We start from the raw sequence: 16,658 nt of genomic DNA, 5'->3' as shown, positions 1-16,658 counted from the left end.
GAAGAAATGGGTGACTTATTAAAAGCGGTCAGAGCGACAATGGGGATTGAAGAGGCCCCTAGGTCTCTATCCATTCAGGATGAAATGTTCGGGGGACTTAGAGTGAAGAAATCCAAGGTCTTCCCCATAAACGAACATATAAGAGAGATGATTTTGGAGGAGTGGTCAGAACCAGAAAAACGACTTGGAGTATCCAAGGAATTTAAAAATCGATTATTGTTCGACCCTTCTCAGTCTAAATCTTGAAGGGCCTAACATTCAAAAGATTCTGGAATTTCTACAAAGGGGTCTGGATATAGGCCTCTCTCCATCTACCTTAAAGGTTCAAATTTCTGCATTAAGCGCCTTCTTTGATGCTGACCTGGCAGACCATAGATGGATTAAACGATTTATAAGAGCTGCCCGTAGACTTAGACCCACCTTAAGATCCCGCACCCCGACCTGAGACTTAAATCTAGTACTCAATAACCTTATGTGTTCCCCGTTTGAGCCGTTGGAGAACTGTTCAATTAAATAGCTTCATTCAAGACCGCTTTCCTTATAGCAATTACTTCTGCTAAGAGATTAGGAGAGATTCAGGCTCTCTCTATTCGTGAACCATACCTTGCCATCACTGATGATAAGATTGTGCTTAAATTAGACCCAGGTTTCCTGCCAAAGGTAGCCTCAGACCGCAACAGAGGCCAAGAGATCTTCCTTCCATCTTTCTTCAACAATCCTAAGGATCAGGAGGAGGAGAAATTTCATTCCCTTGATGTTAGGCGTACAGTCCTTAGATACTTAGAAGCCACTAAGGACTTCAGGAAGTCTGACTCCCTGCTTGTCCAATTTGCTGGAAAAAATAAGGGATCCAGGGTCTCAAAATCCTCCATTGCAAGATGGATAAAGGACACCATTACCCTATGCTATAAGAATCTAAATCTGGATCCTCCTTGCAATATTAGGGCACATTCTACCAGAGCTGTCTCCACTACTTTTGCTGAAAGAGCAGGGGCCTCCCTGGATGATATATGCAGGGCTGCCTCCTGGTCTAGTATTCACACATTTGTGAAACATTACCGCTTAGATTTATCTGGAACCTCTGGCCTCTCCTTTGGTCAGAAAGTTCTTCAAGCAGTTGCCCCCCCCCCCCCCCCCCCCCCCCCCATAAGAAGTAATTTTATAACTCTCCTTGTGGCCGTCATGGTGATGATATGGGAAAACCGGTATTAGACTTACTGGTAATTCAGTTTCCATGAAATCACCATGACTGCCCATATATTCCCTCCCTTTCTTTTGTTTGAAGTTTTTTCACCGGTATTTTTCTGGTATGATGTAATACTGGGAAATACTAATACACTTCTGGCACTTGATATCTTTGGAACACTGAGGTGTGGTGGTGGGAGGGGGCAATTTAACCTCTTCTCTGTTTCCTGCCCCCACAGAGGTCATGGGTCAATCTCCTTGTGGCCGTCATGGTGATTTCATGGAAACTGAATTACCGGTAAGTCTAATTCCGTTTTTTTTGCCCCTCTCTCTGAGTTTTTCACGCAAACCTTCCCTCAGGCCTTGGCCTTCCCGTCAACAGGGCTCCAAGTCCTTTAATCCTAAGAACTCCGCTACGGGCAGCTCCCGGTGCCCTCCTCTCGGGTTGGCGGCCGTCTTCATTTGTTTTGGCATGTCTGGCTGGCTCACATCTCGGACGCGTGGGTGAGGGAGGTCATTGCAGAGGGCTACAATCTGGAATTCAAGTCATCCCCTCCTTCTCGTTTATTTGGTCGTCTCCTCTGACCTCTCCTTCAGCCGCAGATTCTGTGTGTTGGAAAATCTCTCTGTTCAAGGAGTATGGTCACGCGAGGAACGCTCCCTTCCAATCAATATTCTGGAGTTGAGAGCGTTTTGGCTCTCTCTGCGACAGGGGTTGTCCGGTTCGGGTTCAGTCCGACAACTCCACGACGGTGGCGTACCTCAATCACCAGGGCGGCACCCAGAGCCCGGCAGCCATGGCGGAGACGGAGCTAAATCTCAGCTAGGCGGAGAAACATGTTCCGGCACTATCGGCAGTTCACATCCCCGCCGTCGACAATTGGATCGCAGACTTCTTCAGCCAGGAGCATCTCGATCTGGCAAATGGACTCTTCACCCGCAGGTCTTTCGAGCCATTTGCGAGCGGTGGGGGCGACCGGATGTGGATCTCATGGCCTCCCGCTTCAACAACAAGGTTGAGGACTTTGTCGCGCGGTCCTGGGACCCCATGGCCCTGCCGTGCGATGCACTGGTGATTCCGTGGAGTCGGTTTATGGGTGTGGCACGCGTCTCAAGTCGCCCTTCTCGCCGACGAACCCTGGCGTCTTCCTCTTCAGGAGGACCTTCTGTCGCAGGGGTCGTTACATTTAACGGCATGGCTGTTAAAGCCGCCGTACTGAAGGTTCAGGGTCTTTCAGGTGCGGTGGTCCAGACCAGGATTCGGGCCAGGAAGCCGCTGTCTTCCAGAATCTACCACCGGACCTGGAGGACCTACTTTAGTTGGTGCGAGCGGCATCAGCTGCCTCCTGTTCGGTTCTCTTTACCGCGACTCTTGGCTTTCCTGCAGTCGGGCATAGACTTGGGGCTGGCTCTCAGCTCCCTCAAAGGGCAGGTGTCGGCTCTCTCCGTTCTTTTTCAGCAGAATTTTTCTTCACTTGCGGCGGTTTGGACTTTTCTGCAGGGGGTGGCGCATGCTGCTCCCCCTTTCCGTCCTCCGTTGGATCCTTGGGATCTTAATCTAGTATTCGACACTCTCCAGTCTTCTCCATTTGAACCTTTGCAGTAGGTGTCACTTCACTTCTGGTCTTACAAGGTGGCGTTTTTGGTGGCGATCACGTCCATCCGTAGGGTGTCTGAACTCGCAGTGCTTTCAAGTCGGTCGCCTTTCCTGATCCTCCATCAGGACAAGGTGGTCCTTCGCTCTGTGCAGTCCTTCCTGCCGAAGGTGGTGTCGGTATTCCATCTAAATAAGATTATTCTCCCTTCATTTTGTCTGGGCCCGTCCCATCCTCGGGAGCAGTCGCTCCATACCCTGGATTTGGTAAGAGTCGTTCAAGTCTATCTGTCCAAGACGTCATGTTTCCGGCGGACGGATTCCCTGTTCGTGATTCCAGAGGGGCCGAGACGAGGGCTGGCAGCGTCGAAGACTTCCATTTCCCGATGGATTTGTTTGGCCATTGTGGAAGCGTACTGCGTTAATGGCCGGGCCCCACCCTTCCGGGTGACTGCTCATTCAGCTCGGGCAGTGGGGGCTTCGTGGGCTGTGCATCATGGGGCTTCTGCCCTTCAGGTGTGCAAGGCGGCTACCTGATCATCTTTGCATACTTTTTCCAATTTTTCTAGGGTGCACACCTTTGCGTCTGCTGACGCTTCTCTGGGGCGTAGAGTTTTGCAGACGGCGGTTTTCTGATGGGAGTGTTGCTTGTTATGCCCACCCTTTGGGACTGCTCTGTAACGTCACATGGTCAAGCTTGTGTCCCTCAATGATACGGATGAGAAAACTAGATTTTTGTACTTGCTGTAAAATCTGTTTCTCTTCCGTTCATTGGGGGGGGGGGAGACAGCTCCCACCCATTCTTTTGTTTAGGGGCCTTTTCGGGCCTGTGTGTTCTGGGTTTGTACATAGTGTGATTTTTTTTTTTTTTTTTGTGTTGCTTCTCCTACTGCTTTTGCACTAACTGATTTAGCTTAGTCCCTGTATAAAGGGTATAGCTGAAGGCGAAGAGCTTACACTTTGTGTGCTTAGTGTCCGCCTCCTAGCGGCAACAGCTATACCCAAGGTCAAGCCTGTCCCCCCCCCCCCCCCATGAACGGCAGAGAAACAGATTTTACGGTAAGTACAAAAATTTAGTTATTCTCTGCACTGTTAGAAAGGTACATGATGTAAACTGTAGTGAAGGTAATCTTCTTACCAGTGACATATTTGTGAGAGTCAACCTCCCTTCTGATCCTCAGATATGTCATGTGACAGCACGCTGACTCTCCAAATAACACAACATCTTGTGTGTGGACAGTAAGCCAGATTCATTATGTATTCCTACAGGAGCCTCAATGTCAGTCTCATAGGAATAAATAGAGAATTAAGGCTACTTTCACACTCGCGTTTTGTGCGGATCCGTCTTGTAGATGCACAGACGGATCCACACGAATAATGCAAACGCTTGTATCCGTCAATAACTGATCCGTTTACATTATTCATTAAAAAAAAGTCTAAGTCAAAACGGATCCGTCTTGACTTACATTGAAAGTTAATGGGGGACGGATCCGTTTTCAACTGCACCATATTGTGTCAGTTAAAAACGGATTCGTCCCTATTGTAAGTCTAGACGGATCCGTTAGGCTCCGCATAGTCAGACGGTCACCAAAACGCTGCAAGCTGCGTTATAGTGACCGTCTAAAAAACGCAACGGAGACCAAATGCAGCCAAATTGATTCATTTTGAACGGATCCTTATCCATTCAGAATGCATTGGGGCTGAACTGATCCGTTTTGGGCCGCTTGTGAGAGCCCTGAAACGGAACTCACAAGCGGACCCAGAAACGCCAGTGTGAAAGTAGCCTTACTTACTTTGTCAGTAGGAGATCAGTGTTAGTTACATATAGCTGAGGCTCAGAAGGGAGGGGATAACTCACAAATACAGTCACCGGTACGAAGATTACCTTCACTACAGTTTACATCATGTACCTTTTTAATGAGAATAAAGGCGTTCCGCCTTGCATACTGAAAAAAAGCTAGGTACATCACCGGCAGTAAACAAACAGTCCTTGCTCTCTGCATCAGAGATATAAATGCTCTGGTTCTCCACTGATACAGGTTAGGCTTCTTTTACACTCGCGTTTTGTGCGGATCCGTCATGGACGGATCCGTTTAGATAATACGACCGTCTGCATCCGTTCAGAACGGATCTGTTTGTATTATCTATAACATAGCCAAGACGGATCCGTCTTGAACAACATTGAAAGTCAATGGAGGACGGATCCGTTTTCTATTGTGCCAGATTGTGTCAGTGAAAACGGATCCGTCCCCATTGACTTACATTGTGTGCCAGGATGGATTCGTTTGGCTCAGTTTCATCAGACGGACACCAAAACGCTGCAAGCAGCGTTTTGGTGTCTGTCTCCAAAGCGGAATGGAGACTGAACTGATGCATTCTGAGCGGATCCTTTTCCATTCAGAATGCATTAGAATGCAAACTGATCTGTCTTGGACCGCTTGTAAGAGCCCTGAACGGATCTTAAAAATGGAAAGCCAAAATGCGAGTGTGAAGGGGAGCTTATGTCCGGATTCAGCTTTGAACCCAGACAACCCCTTTAAGGCTTTCAAAGACGCATGTACTAAAAAATGGAAAATGTGTGTGGTCAGGAAGGGGGGTAAAGGGCCTGGTCTTGAGCTGGTTAATCTAGCATTGTACTGGCAGCATATAAATGTTTGGTATAGATAACTAGTGGTATGAGGGATTTTAATAATTTATTCACAAATCATTGTGGCTTGCTCAAAGTCACACCTTTACAGGAATTAGTCAAGAGCCGGATATGTGGAAAAAAATCTATACTCCCCTTTTCAGTCCTGCAGCGGTGGTCCCTTCAGGTCTCTGCTTACTCTCCTGCTTTGATCACGGTCGGTACATTATTTATGTGACTGCAGTGACAACTGGGTGTTCCCATTGGTGTGTTTTACTGAATAATGAGTATGTAGGTTACTGATAGCACCTAGTTGTCCGTCACTTGGAAGAAGAAGCTACCCATAGGAAATGCTGTAAACGTCAGGGAACTCGTGACAGTGGGCCATACACAATTATACCTGGACAAGATGGGAATTTTTTTTTTGTATTTGGTTTTCTCCTCTGTGTATTGACTCATATGTACAAAGACATGTTTTTACCTTTCAGAGACCATATGCTTCGTCTTATGAATCCTATAATGTGCCACGGAATAAAGAGGCCCATACGTACTATTCATCATCAGGGTCTTACAAGTTTACGAGGTAATTTTGCTTCTATGTTTTTTTTATTTTTAAAAATTATATAGAAAAAAATTAACCGGATGGTTGTTGTATTTTGTGCTTTGGCGATTTTAATCAGCTTCACACATACTCACAGCACATATATATGTGCATTAGTACACTGGTGAAAATGTAATATTTTTACTACCGGTGTACCATGTCTGGTTTTCCTTGCACCTAATTCCCATTTGTGTGGCATCTATGTGAAACACACTGGTCAGTCCACATATGCAGATTCTACTGTCTAGCTGCTACTGTGGCAAAGTGATCCGGCAAGCAGTTCCGTCGCCGAAACTGCCTGCCGGATCCGGCAAAACGTATGCCAACTGATGGCATTAGTAAGATTGATCAGGATCCTGATCAGTCTTAAAAATGCCTGATCAGTCAAAAAAAAATGCATTTAAAATGCCGGACCCGTCTTTCCAGTGTCATCCGGCATTTTTTTTTCCACCTATTTTGAATGCCGAATCCGGCACTAATACAATCCTATGGAAAAAAATGCTGGATCCGGCATTCAGTCAAGTCTTCAGTTTTTTTCGTGGGAGATAAAACCGTAGCATGCTACGGTTTTCTCTTTTGCCTGATCAGTCAAAATGACTGAACGGAAGACATCCTGATGCATCCTGAACGGATTAGGGTACTTTCACACTTGCGGCAGGACGGATCCGACATGCTGTTCACCATGTCGGATCCGTCCTGCGGCTATTTTGCCGTGCCGCTGGACCGCCGCTCCGTCCCTATTGACTATAATGGGGACGGGGGCGGAGCTCCGGCGCAGCACGGCGGTGCACGGCGAAAGGCCGCCGGACTAAAAATACAGCAATGGGGACGGAGCGGCGGTCCGGCGGCACGGTGAAATAGCCGCAGGACGGATGAGACATATCTCAAAGCAGGAATCACCCCACAAGGGTTGACTCTGTTTAAATCTCCTGCTTCAGATTTATGTGGGGAAAAATTTGACTCCCAATGGGAATGTTTTTTCAAAATCCAATCTACTGCACTAGTACAACTAGTAATACAAAGAAGAGAGGAATTGATAATTGAGTTAGAGCAATTAATAAATGAAAAAAGGGCAATTATGGACACATTTAGGAAAGATGATGAATATTTAAGACTCCAAAATGAGTTATTTATAAAACTGGATAAAATTTAGCAAGTAATTATTGAGAAAAAAATAAAAAAATTCGCAATAACATCGAGAAAACAGAGCAATGCTCACAAAACTGCCAATATAAAAACTGGTACTCAAATATTAGGAGAAAAAGATGCTCCAATTCCTGGTATAAACAGCTCTAAAAATCATTCTAATTTCCCAAAAAATAAAAATAAACCAGATATAGGTGGAATACAAAATGGAGCCTATAATACATCGCCTTTTTTAGTAAAAAGTCCGAGATCAAAAAAACAAGAATATCAGAAATACAAACCCAAACAAAATTACCAACATCTAAGACAACAACAGAAGGGGGCTTATTCACAATCACAACATCACAAGAACATGATAGAGAAACAGACACCTCAGTCAAAAATTCCTTGGTCATTTTCCCTATCCAAGGAACTGTACCCACCATTAGAACCACTCAGAGAACCAATAATAGAAACACACAAAATAGATTCACCATTGAACATGAGGCCAAAAATATTTACAGCACAAGCACAAATACACAATCCTTTCACACAATTGAACACAACCACACGCAAAAGAGAATACGCAGAAGTAGAAATAAACGAAGGCCCACAACAAAAGATAGTGAAGTCACAGGAGACAATATAATTAATTTGAGTATAAAAGTACTTACCCCCTCCCAAAAATCATTATTGTCAAAAGGGTTAAAATTTGCCCCTAGTGCCAATCTCAATAAATTCGATTCATATATTGGAATTGAAAAATATATTAAAAAATTATGCTGTAAAAAATATTTTATGAAAAACAATTTTTACCAATCTGAAATAGTGTCCACCAAATATCAACATGTTGATGTAAGGTTAAAATCTAGAATGTATCCCAAACAAGAACTAAGTAAGGAACTGGTTACATTTAGAGGAGCTGTTGAGGCAGACATAAGAAAATTGAATCCAAAACAAAAAGGAAATAGAAACCTTTCCCAACAAGAAATTCAGGCAATAAAGCAATTACAGGAAGATCTAGAGATCACAATACGCCCAGCAGACAAGGGAGGGGCGATTGTGATCTTGGACACTGAAAAATACAATAAAGAGTGTTCAAGGCAGTTGTCTGATATTACAACTTATATTCAATTGCAAGAGGACCCCTTAATGACATATTGCAAACAATTAACACTGTTGTGCAACCAAGCCAAAGAAACAGGAATTTTAAATGAAACTGAATGTAATTTTATTTTGGGTACACAGAAAAGATTACCCATCTTTTATTGTATCCCCAGGATACATAAGGATTCGGTCAACCCTCCTGGAAGGCCAATTGTCTCTGGCATAGGATCTCTAACATCAAACCTGTCTCAATATCTGGACAGGTTTTTGCAACCCTATGTCAGAGACACTCCTTCGTATCTTGGGGATACCTCTACAGTAGTGACACTGTTGGAGAATATGTACTGTCACCCAGACTGGATGCTTGCTACATTGGACGTAAGTTCTCTGTATACAAGCATCAATCACAATCAGGGTATACAGGCAGTGTCCAAAATCCTGTCTCAAAAGGGGAACCTTGCAATTGAACAACTCCAATTTATACTAGATGGCATCAATTTTGTGCTTAATCATAATTATTTCCAATTTGGGTCCAATTATTATCTACAGACTACGGGCACCGCCATGGGTACCAGGTTCGCTCCGAGCTATGCCAATTTATTTATGGCAGCTTGGGAACAAGACACCATTACCCCAAAGCTTGGAGCGGACCTGGTCCTATGGCGGCGCTATATAGATGACATCCTGTTAATTTGGAAGGGATCCCATATATCATTGTTGGAGTTCATAGACCACATCAACACCAACAAGTTTAATTTGAAATTCACAGCCAATATTGACCCATGTTCAGTGGATTTTTTGGATCTACACATTGAAAAGAAAAAGGAAACTTTTGCCTGTAGCACATATCAAAAAGATGTAGCTAAAAACAGTTTCATTTTGAATACAAGTTGCCATCTTCCGAGGTGGCTCTTAAATGTCCCTTTTAGCCAATTTAGGCGCTTACGAAGAAATTGTACGGCAGATGAACAATTTGAGGCAGAGGCACTAAATATGAAAGCTCAATTCTTAGCAAAAGAGTACCCCAATAAACTTTTGGAGAATTCAATCCAAAGGGTAAGACAATTAGATAGAGCCTCATTTTTTAAGCCCAAAGAAGTACCGACTACTTTACAAGAACAAGACACTACAGCTAAAATAATTCTACCATATAATAAAGATCATAAGATGGTGAGCAGTATTGTCCATAACCATTGGCACCTATTGAAAAACGATAAGGTTCTGGGCCCTATACTTCCAGCACATCCGCCAATAGTGTATACTCGGGCCTCTAATTTGGGACTTCAAGTAGCTCCTACTATAAGAAAACACCAGACAAAATCATTGATAACCCCATGGGCTAATTTAAAAGGTTTCTACAGATGTGGTTGCTGTCTCAATTGTAGACAGACACATTTTAATAGAAACACACAACAGATAATGTCAACGTCCAATAATTTTAAATGGGAAATCAAAGAAATATTGTCATGCAATAGTAAGGCAGTAATTTATATTATTCAGTGCCCATGCCCAAAACAGTACATTGGCCGTACAAAAAGGACATTTAAGACTAGAATATCTGAACATATAAATAACATCAAAAAACAATCTGAAACGCATCCTTTATCCAAACATTTTAAACTTTACCATGCAGGTGAGATACACAGCTATCCAATCGGTTAAAGAAGATTGGAGAGGAGGAGATTTTGTGGCCAAAATGTCTAGACAAGAGTCCAAGAAAATATTTGAGTTTGGGTCCCTGATGCCCCAGGGCCTCAACTCGGAAATTGAGATTTTTGGGTTTCTCTAGGGGAGACGGGTTGGTTTACATGGGGAGTCGGTGCCAGGTTGTTAATCACCGCACTGACTCCTCCTGCATCCCTTCCCTTCTCTCCCAAAGCCACAAAAATATCTCAATCTAGACATCTTTAGCATGGGTTACCTATTTCAAGAGAAAAAAAGAAAAAAAAATAATAATTTGGAAGGACATTTTTGGAAACATTTTTTTGAAAAAAAATTTTAAAATTTTTTTTTGTTTTTTTTCTTTTATTTATTTTATTGTTATAAATGTTCATACTTTGAATATTTATAAACATATGCTGTAAAGTATTGATTACAGATCATTTATATATGGTGGAAATAGGGGCTGTGATATGAATTGAGTTTGCAGTTCGATCCGCATCTGTTATTAAATCTTTTCAATACTACAACTTAGTCTATTCAGCATATGTTATAATTTATTCTTGGTTATGTTTATATATTTTTAGTATATACTGTGCGCATATATATTCATAGTGTGATAGGAAGTTATAGGTTGCAATGAAACTGTGAGCAATCACTGCTTATGTTGTATAGGTGTGGATTGAGGCTGTGTAATTAGCCCAGTCCACAATCCGACCCACATTTTGTATTAACCTGAAAAAGGGTATTTAAAGTCATGACTTGTATCTACATTCAGCATTCTATGATTATCTACTGAGGAAGGAACTTGTTTCCGAAACGCGTCTAGTGTGTATAGAGACCAAGGCTGTTGGTGCGGTTTTTTGCAAGAGGAGGACTTTGCTTCAATTTCCAGTTCTTTGAGGATTTTTAAAGTATCCGAAGACGTCCCATACCGCTTTAAAGGTTTGCATTCACTAACTACTCAAAAAGTGGACTACACCTGTGTCACTATTGCCGCAACTCAAGGTAAAACCTTGTTACATCTACTGCTGCCGGCCTGACAGGCTAAGGCAATCACCAGCTCAGCTCAGCTCAACCAGCTTCCGTTGGTCTGACGGCTTCAGACGCCTGCGTCACTAACCCAGCGATTCATTACCTGGCTGAACACGTGAGACGCTGAGTGAGCTTGTCTGAAATCTTGCTCCGCAAGCGAAAAAGTAAGTGGAGCACTGCCTAACAGTTGCAGCTAAGATCTGTTACAGGTTATGTGAATGCAGAACCTCTCTTGATGAGAATACAGCAAGGACATTTTGTAATCTTTGTTTGAACTTTTGTTTCAATCACCTGGCAATTTGCCATCCATGTCCTGGACATACAAGCGGTTCATTTGAATATCTCTTGCAGCCTCACTCTAGCCATTTGGTCCTATTAGGAGTACTCCAGCTATATAGGATTGTGCGTGAGCTCCGCACTTATATACCTATATTTACACATGTATGCATGTATGTATGTTGTATGATGGTACAAGTCATTTAATTTAGTGTATTAATAAAAATTTTAATGCAAAAATACTGTGAGCCAGCCTATATTTCTATTGATTTGATCTCTTTTTTTTCAGCTGGTAACTGAAAGGCTGAGCTCCAGTAGTTTGCTGGTGGAGCCTTTTCTTATTTGATAATAGCATGTCGGATCCGTCCTGCCGCAAGTGTGAAAGTAGCCTAACTCTTTATTCAGAATGCATGGGGATGTGCCTGATTTTGCAAGTTATTTTCCGGCATTGAGCCCTTTTTACGAAACTCAGTCCTGGAAAAGAAAAAACACTAGTGTGAAAGTACCCTTAGAACCTAGGTAGTCAGTGCCTAGAAATTCCTGTCAGGGTATTCACCGTATTGGTGTTTTCTGTTAATGCCTTGAGAAGTAAGTACTGCTTGGCCACGAAAACTTTCAGAGCGCCCCCCAAAGGCTGCAAAAATATAATTCTTTTTTTCGTTTCCATCTTTCCACATGAGATCGTGGTGGGATGCAAATTCTTACTGAACGTTTTTCTATACTTATTTTTTATTTTTTTTTAAATGTCTTATTAAGCATTTTAACATATCACGTAGCAAATTCTCATTTCTTTTACACCTTGCCCCCCCCAAAAAAATTCCTGGTCTACCCTCATCTTGCTCCCAATTACCAGCTTTCCACAGGTGGCAACTCCATATGCTCCCCGGTTTTTTTATCTTTTAACAGTCATTGTTATTTCGGTTGCCCGCTCTCCGCTGTACCACGTCACCAGTTATTACTTGTGATATTGTTTGCAAATTTTGTACAGCAATTAAAAAAACTCCAGGCTTTCAGGAAAGTTGTCTTAGCTTATAGGTTTTGGGACTGTAGTTTTTTTATGCTTGAATAGTGAAGAAAACTACCATGATTATGCCTACGTTGTTTGCACACGCTCCTGCAGCTTATTCTGGCCCGACCCATACATGGGGATTGTGCATATGGGATTATTCAGAAGCTGATAGACCACTGCCACCTTCAATTCTAGCATCCACCCTTCATCCATAGACTGTGAGACATAGTCCGCTAGTATGCTTCTTTTTTATTGTACCTGCTTCTTATGCACTACAGGGCAAGAAAGTGGGGTGAAAACTCCACATTATATTGCACTTATGTGCTGGAAGCTAGTGGGGGATTGTCAGACGTTCTTTATCATTGGATGCCTTTTCAGGTGTCCTATTCTTTGATATCCGTTATCTGGCTTTTGTGCTTGGCTGACTTTCCACAGCTCTTCAGCGCAGTTTTCTTTCTTTCCTGTTTTTGTTCCATGCACATCAGGCTTTCTGATGTATTGGAAGATATATCCAGTGTTGCACTGGATAGGGGTGTACCTATAACATGGAAACCTGCTCCCCAATACCTAGCCTTGCTGTTTTAGTACTTTTCTTCACAACCTTTTACCAAGATTCTCTTAGTAGGGATTTGGCCACCAATATTTTAGAGCAGGCAAGCAAAGTATAGTAATGACATAAAGTGCATCATTTTATAGTGTTACCTGTCAATTTACCTGTCCGCTTCATTGGATCTGAGTGTCTGTGTGTGGTATCTACACCTTACTTTGCAATGATATTTGTGTTGCTTGTGTGTATTTTTATCTTACGTTTAGAGATGCTTCCTTACAAGCATTGCTATGTGTTAGGGTACTTTCACGCTGGTGTTTTTCTTTTCCGGCACTGAGTTCTGTCCTTGGGGCTCTATACCGGAAAAGAACTGATCAGTTTTATACACATGCATTCTGAATGGAAAGCATTCCGTTCAGGATGTCTTCAGCTCAGTCATTTTGACTGTTCAGGACGGAGATAATGCTGCAGCATGCTGCGGTTTTATCTCCAGCCCAAAAAACGGAACACTTGCCTGAATGCCGGATTCAGCATTTTTTCCATAGGAATGTATTAGTGCCGTATCCGGCATTAAATATACCGCAATGCCGGATCCGTCCTTCCAGTCTGCGCATGCATGCACATAAAAATGTGAGAAAAAAAATAGAAACTGATCCGTTTGTCCGCATGACAAACGGACAGACGGATCTGTTCTTGCAATGCATTTGTGAGACGGATCCGCATCCAGATCAGTCTACAAATGCTGTCCGTTTGCATGCAGATTGCCGGATCACTCTGCCGCAAGTGTGAAAGTAGCCTTAGTTACTACTGATAAGCCTCTAATATTAACAGTGCTTATATGTGTATGCTCTCAGCATTGTTGGGCTCATTTTCTCTTATTTGCTTACATCTCTCTTTTTTGGTGTTTATTTTATTTGTATTTTGCATTAATGGGCCCACTGATAGAAAATACCAGACTAATCCTTTTATTCATTGTACAGTCTTTTTTTTTAAATAGAAATAATGAGGAAAGGTTTCATGACCGATGCACAGCATCTTACCTATCATATTTCTTGAAATCATCAGAATATTCCTAGTGATTCTTACCTGATAACTCAGAACGCCCTAATAGGTATTTCAGAATGTGTTTTCTCAGCCAGACGGCCCCTTTATCTATTCTCTGACCATCATTACACATCTGAAAAGGTATTCAGTACATGTAAAGTTTTTACATATGGTTTTCTGTCCAGATTTAAATATGGACAAAGAGTAGTACAGAATCTGCTTTATGTTTCAGCAATATATAAAACCTTTCTGATCGTCTTGTGTAGTGGTACTCAGCAGCCCCCTAGCCCACAAACTGAGGTTTTCTGTACCATTTCCAGCACTTGGATTTCCACAGCCATTTTTCTAAAGTTTCAGGTGACTCTGGAATAAAATGCATGTTGATACTTAAACGTGCTCTGCCTCCTCTCCATTCATTTTAGTGGAAAAACTTGCCACTCTGGTCTCCCGACTGGTGAGCGTCCCAGAAATGATGATCTTCCCCCATGCTGGCTGATTCAATATAGACATCTTTTTAAATAAAGCTTTTTTTGTGGCACTTTGGCTTGTTCTGTGTCCTTTGTCATTATGGCTGTAATAACCTGGTAGTTGTTGCCAGCTTTGCAGGCTCTGCAGATTGGTATGCCAAGTGTGACATCAGAAAGCACGTGTGTGACGCTGGCACTTAATGGAATACATTTTAAGAGAAACTGTCTTTTTATATGTATCTGTTATATCTAAACAACAGGGAACCCAAAGTTATGTTGACGGATGTACTAAGGTCTGCTTCAGGACGCCCGTCTGCACAAAATAATATAACTGGTTCCAAATAGGGCTGCAGTAAACGTTTATTTTAGTAATCGAATATTCTACCGATTATTTTTGAGATTAATCAAGTAATCTAATAAGAAAAAATGAATTGATAGACTGTTTTCCTTTATAAAAACTCATCAGACCCCCTGCCATCAGTCCCCAACACCCTTCGATTTCCCCCTGTGCGATCAGCCCAAGTGCATCAGTTTCCCCCGCCCCCCAGTGCCATCAGCTCCGTTCCCCCAGTGCCTTCAGCTCTCCCCCCACCCCAGTGCTATCACCATGAAATAGAGATCTGGTGGTGCGTGGCTCTATCCAGATATGGTGAATTCCTCTGCTCGAACAGGCTGCTGGAGTTGATAAGGAAAATGTGAAAATAGTCTAAAATTTAATGTAGTCTGTCATGTAGCTATTGTGCATCTTCCACAACTGTACATTGGATACACAGGTTGAAAGAAGGCACAGGTCCATCAAATTAAGCATATGACAGCAGCTTGAAGCTGTGGTACCTATAATGCATGATAAACGGTGTCACACTCCACCATGTAGCGGTGTCAGTTGGCAGGTGTACAGTCAAGTGACATCTAAGCTCCTGCCAGGGTAAGAAAATATGGCAGTTGGAGACTCCTGGACATAGTTAAAGGCTTATTCCCATCTTAGACCTTTATGGTATATCCACAGAATATGTGATACATGTCCAGTAGATGCATTGGGACCTACACCTATGTCTACTGTGCGGGGTAGTGATATGTCGGACGTTTTTATTGGTGGGTCAGGGTGCTGAGACCCTCACTGATTGCTATAAACTAAGAGGCTGTGTGCTGTGTTCTTTGATCCTGTTCGGCTGTCCTCAGAGAATAGAGTGGTATTGAGATTTTGTGGTCTTTCTATGTTTCTATATACCCCTCGCTTGGAGAAGAAAAGCACAAAGTAAGCGGCAGAGTGCTCAGCAGTCGGTGGCAGTATTGGTACCCGCACTTATTAACAATTTTGACTTGCCAAAAGTTAGTTAAAATGACAGGTACCCTAGGTCCACAGAGTGAGTACAGTCCCTTTCCTATTGAGAAAGATTTATCAATGCAGGTACGCCAGCTTTCTGACGTATAGACAGTGAGTAAGTGTTATGCTTTTCTGTCTCTCTGTGAAAATGTTAGCTTTTGTCCTCCCATTGTCACAGACTAGGACTAATTTACTGATCTCCACCACGTTTCTCCAGAGAAGCATGGCAGTGAACACCTCGGGGTATGATATCACATTGTTCCATATTGGGTGTTATATTCCACAGTAGTGGAACACAATGATAGGCCAGGGGCTCAGGAGTACACTAATCTTCATAAATCAATCCCAATAGGTATAACGTATGGAAATCTTGTAAGGTGCTGTTCATTTGCACCCAGTGTTCAAAATTAGGAACCTCTTAAGCTATCCATACATATTATATGTTCCACCCATACATATGCATGCTTGGCTTGACGGAGCGTGCATGCTTAGTGAATGGTGAGAGGGGTTATCTTCTGAGAACAGGCAAGAAAATCAAACTTACACAATTCTTATCTCCCCTGAAGTCGGCAGTTTCAGACGATAAACATCCAATGTGTATGACCGGCTTTACATATTCATACAGGTGGCAAAATCTGCATCAAATCCAATGACAATCTGCCTTCTATGAAAATATAACAGTTTCCCGCAACCTTGTTCACATACATTGGAAATTGATGGCAGGTGGTTAATACCCATATTGGATTTCTGCTACAGATTATAATCCGATGTGTGAACATACCCTAAAAGAATGTCTACTGTCATTTACTTTACCTGACTTAATTTCTAAGGTAAGCAATGCATTTTCTTTCAGGACAGAACACATTTTAAGTCTACACAAGGAGGTAGAAAAGGAACCTGAAGCTAAATCTTCTGAAAAAAGAGTGTCATTGGAGCCCAAAGGTTTGTCACTAGTTTGGTTTATTTTTTTTAATAGATATTGACATGGACGATTAAAAATAACATCATCAAAAATTCTTTAAAAATGTGATATAAACATTAGGTTATTTTCTGATGACA

The 16,658-nt window shown here is 42.4% G+C and overlaps 1 protein-coding gene across 7 annotated transcripts in view; it reads left to right on the top strand.

Annotated features, from left to right (window-relative positions):
* The window catches only part of SENP7 (SUMO specific peptidase 7), a 90,476-nt gene that overhangs the window by 12,516 nt on the left and 61,302 nt on the right, over positions 1-16,658 (top strand). For 6 of the 7 annotated variants that reach the window (XM_040424968.1, XM_040424967.1, XM_040424969.1 and 3 more), the window contains 2 exons: positions 5,894-5,988; positions 16,453-16,541. In XM_040424968.1, the coding sequence (XP_040280902.1) occupies positions 5,894-5,988; positions 16,453-16,541 (184 nt within the window). The remainder of the gene's footprint in view (positions 1-5,893; positions 5,989-16,452; positions 16,542-16,658) is intronic. The other variant, XM_040424971.1, reaches the window with a different exon arrangement.

This window comes from Bufo bufo, chromosome 3 (genome assembly GCF_905171765.1).
Source record: "Bufo bufo chromosome 3, aBufBuf1.1, whole genome shotgun sequence".
Taxonomy (NCBI): Eukaryota; Metazoa; Chordata; class Amphibia; order Anura; family Bufonidae; genus Bufo; species Bufo bufo.
The sequence above is the reverse complement of the archived record's forward strand: the minus strand, read 5'-3'. Positions and strand labels throughout refer to the sequence as shown.